The 2,043-nt window shown below is 41.7% G+C and overlaps 1 protein-coding gene across 1 annotated transcript; it reads right to left on the reverse strand.

The window, feature by feature from the left end:
• Nucleotides 1–222: 222 nt before the first annotated feature.
• On the reverse strand, nucleotides 223–1,832 carry LOC149178784 (putative carboxylesterase 17). The gene has a single exon (XM_089420432.1). The coding sequence runs from the start codon at nucleotides 1,536–1,538 to the stop codon at nucleotides 537–539; it is 1,002 nt and encodes a 333-aa protein (XP_089276558.1). The 5' UTR covers nucleotides 1,539–1,832; the 3' UTR covers nucleotides 223–536.
• Between the last annotated feature and the right edge of the window lie 211 nt (nucleotides 1,833–2,043).

A 2,043-nucleotide genomic window follows, 5' to 3' on the forward strand; every position in this document is an offset into this window, starting at 1 on the left:
CTGATAATGGGCTGTTTCTTGCAGATCCTGCTGTGTTACATTAAAGGAAGTATAGAGACCAAAGGAAAGTTTTGAAAAGATAGTACAGTATAGAATGATGGGTGAAAATGCAATTGCCTTTCAATGGACTTGTTTATATTGCTTTACAAAATAGAAATAGTTCAAAATGAATTATCAAACACATGAAAATGTAATTATATTGCAACATTTCCCATGCTGAACTGTGATAAGTGCATCCAAACTTTATAAATGAAAACTGTGATAGATATAAGGAATAATAGAAAGTTACCAGAAGGTATGTGGATGAAAGTAAGGAACCAGAAACCATGACAGAGTTGAGTATGACATACAAAGCATGATTTATAGACCTAACAAATTATTCAGATAAATCTGAATATAACATTTAATAGATGTCAAATTATTCATATCTAACGGATATAATTGCTACATGGAAAAGAACAGAAAACATAAAAAGGATGAGAATTCTGCCAGCGCTCGAAACAACATCACGGAGGAGTAGGCTTTTGTTGTTAAGGTTATTTGGAAACCTCTTGACAACAAGTCTTAATGAAATTCTGTATGACATCCAATAGATCTTGTGTCTGCTGTGAGATGTTGGCGTCAATGGTATTGAGGTGAAAACAATGTCCCACATTCTTACATTTGAATACCTCCACACTTTTACCCGCAATCTTCATGGCTTCGCAATACTCAAACTGCGTGTCACGGAGTAGATCGTGGTCTGCTATCGCCACCAGGAAAGGAGGGAGCTTCATATGTTGGAGATTTGGGGCTAAGGGCCCCGTTGGATTGGAGACGGGATGGTCTTTAGTGCTACCCTCTGGAACTGTAAGACTGAACATTTTGTCCACCATTTCAGTGCTGAGCATCGCTAGGTCTGGAGGAGTCTCCATCTCGGATTTGCTCCTCTGCTCTCTCACAAATCCCGGGTGTATCATGATGCCCCCGCAGAGCCTAAGGGGATGTAAACGTTCGATAGGTGCTGCACGAATGGCCACCTCGTGCACCAGGTTTCCTCCAGCGCTGTCTCCCACCAGAAAACACTGCGTGAAATCTCCAAAGGTACTCAGCCACGGATCTTCCCAGTCCCCGCGCGCCAGACGGTAGAGCCATTCAAGAGATTCTATCCCGTCTTCACATGCTGCAGGAAGACGATGTTCAGGCGCTAGCCTGTAATTTACTGAAACACACATCACCCTGCACTGCTTCACAAGCCGAGAGAGAAATAAGTTTAAAGATCTCTCATCTGCACTTCCTGTACAAAACCCCCCACCATGGAAATGGAGCACGATGGGATATTTCTCCACTTGGCTCCATTCTTTGGAGGTTTCAAGCAAATAAATGCGAGCCCAGGTGCCCGTATGAGGATTGATCTCCAAATCTCTGGTTGCCACTCCATTCACAAACGCCTGAGAAGCATTCACGGGTGTAGTCAGAACGTTTAGGGGGCGCTCGATTGAACCGTCGTTGTAGATCCGAATTACACCAGGAATTTCATCAATGATTTGCTTACTCATTTTGTTAATCTATAGTCCGGCTGCCTGCCCTTGGTGAAGCTCTCGACTGGCCTTCGAGATATGTATACGTATACTCTGCAGAAATGCCCAGTCCGGCTGCCTGCCCTTGGTGAAGCTCTCGACTGGCCTTCGAGGATACATATAACTCTGCAGAAATGTCAATTGGGCATTGGGCTCAATTTTTCTCATCCAAGTTTATTAGTCTGAGCGATGCGTTGAATCATAAGTTGTTCAACATAAGCAGACAGATTAGTCTAGCGACCAGAGCTTTGGTATTGACTTGGGCTTTTGCAACGAAAAATCTAAAATATTCGTTGAATACTATCTTAACTTTTCTGAAGATATTTATATGGTTCAACATAAGCTGACAGATTAGTCTACCAACCAGAGCTTTGTTATTGACCTTTTGCAAAGAAAAACCTAAAATATACTTGGAATACTTTCTTAATTTTTCTGCAGATATTTATGAAGATATTTATATACTAGCAATTGTCTTAAAAGTCTT

The sequence above is a fragment of the Pinus tabuliformis genome, chromosome 4_1 (genome assembly GCF_031772625.1).
Source record: "Pinus tabuliformis cultivar Carrire ecotype Pingquan chromosome 4_1, CPIR1, whole genome shotgun sequence".
NCBI lineage: Eukaryota > Viridiplantae > Streptophyta > Pinopsida > Pinales > Pinaceae > Pinus > Pinus tabuliformis.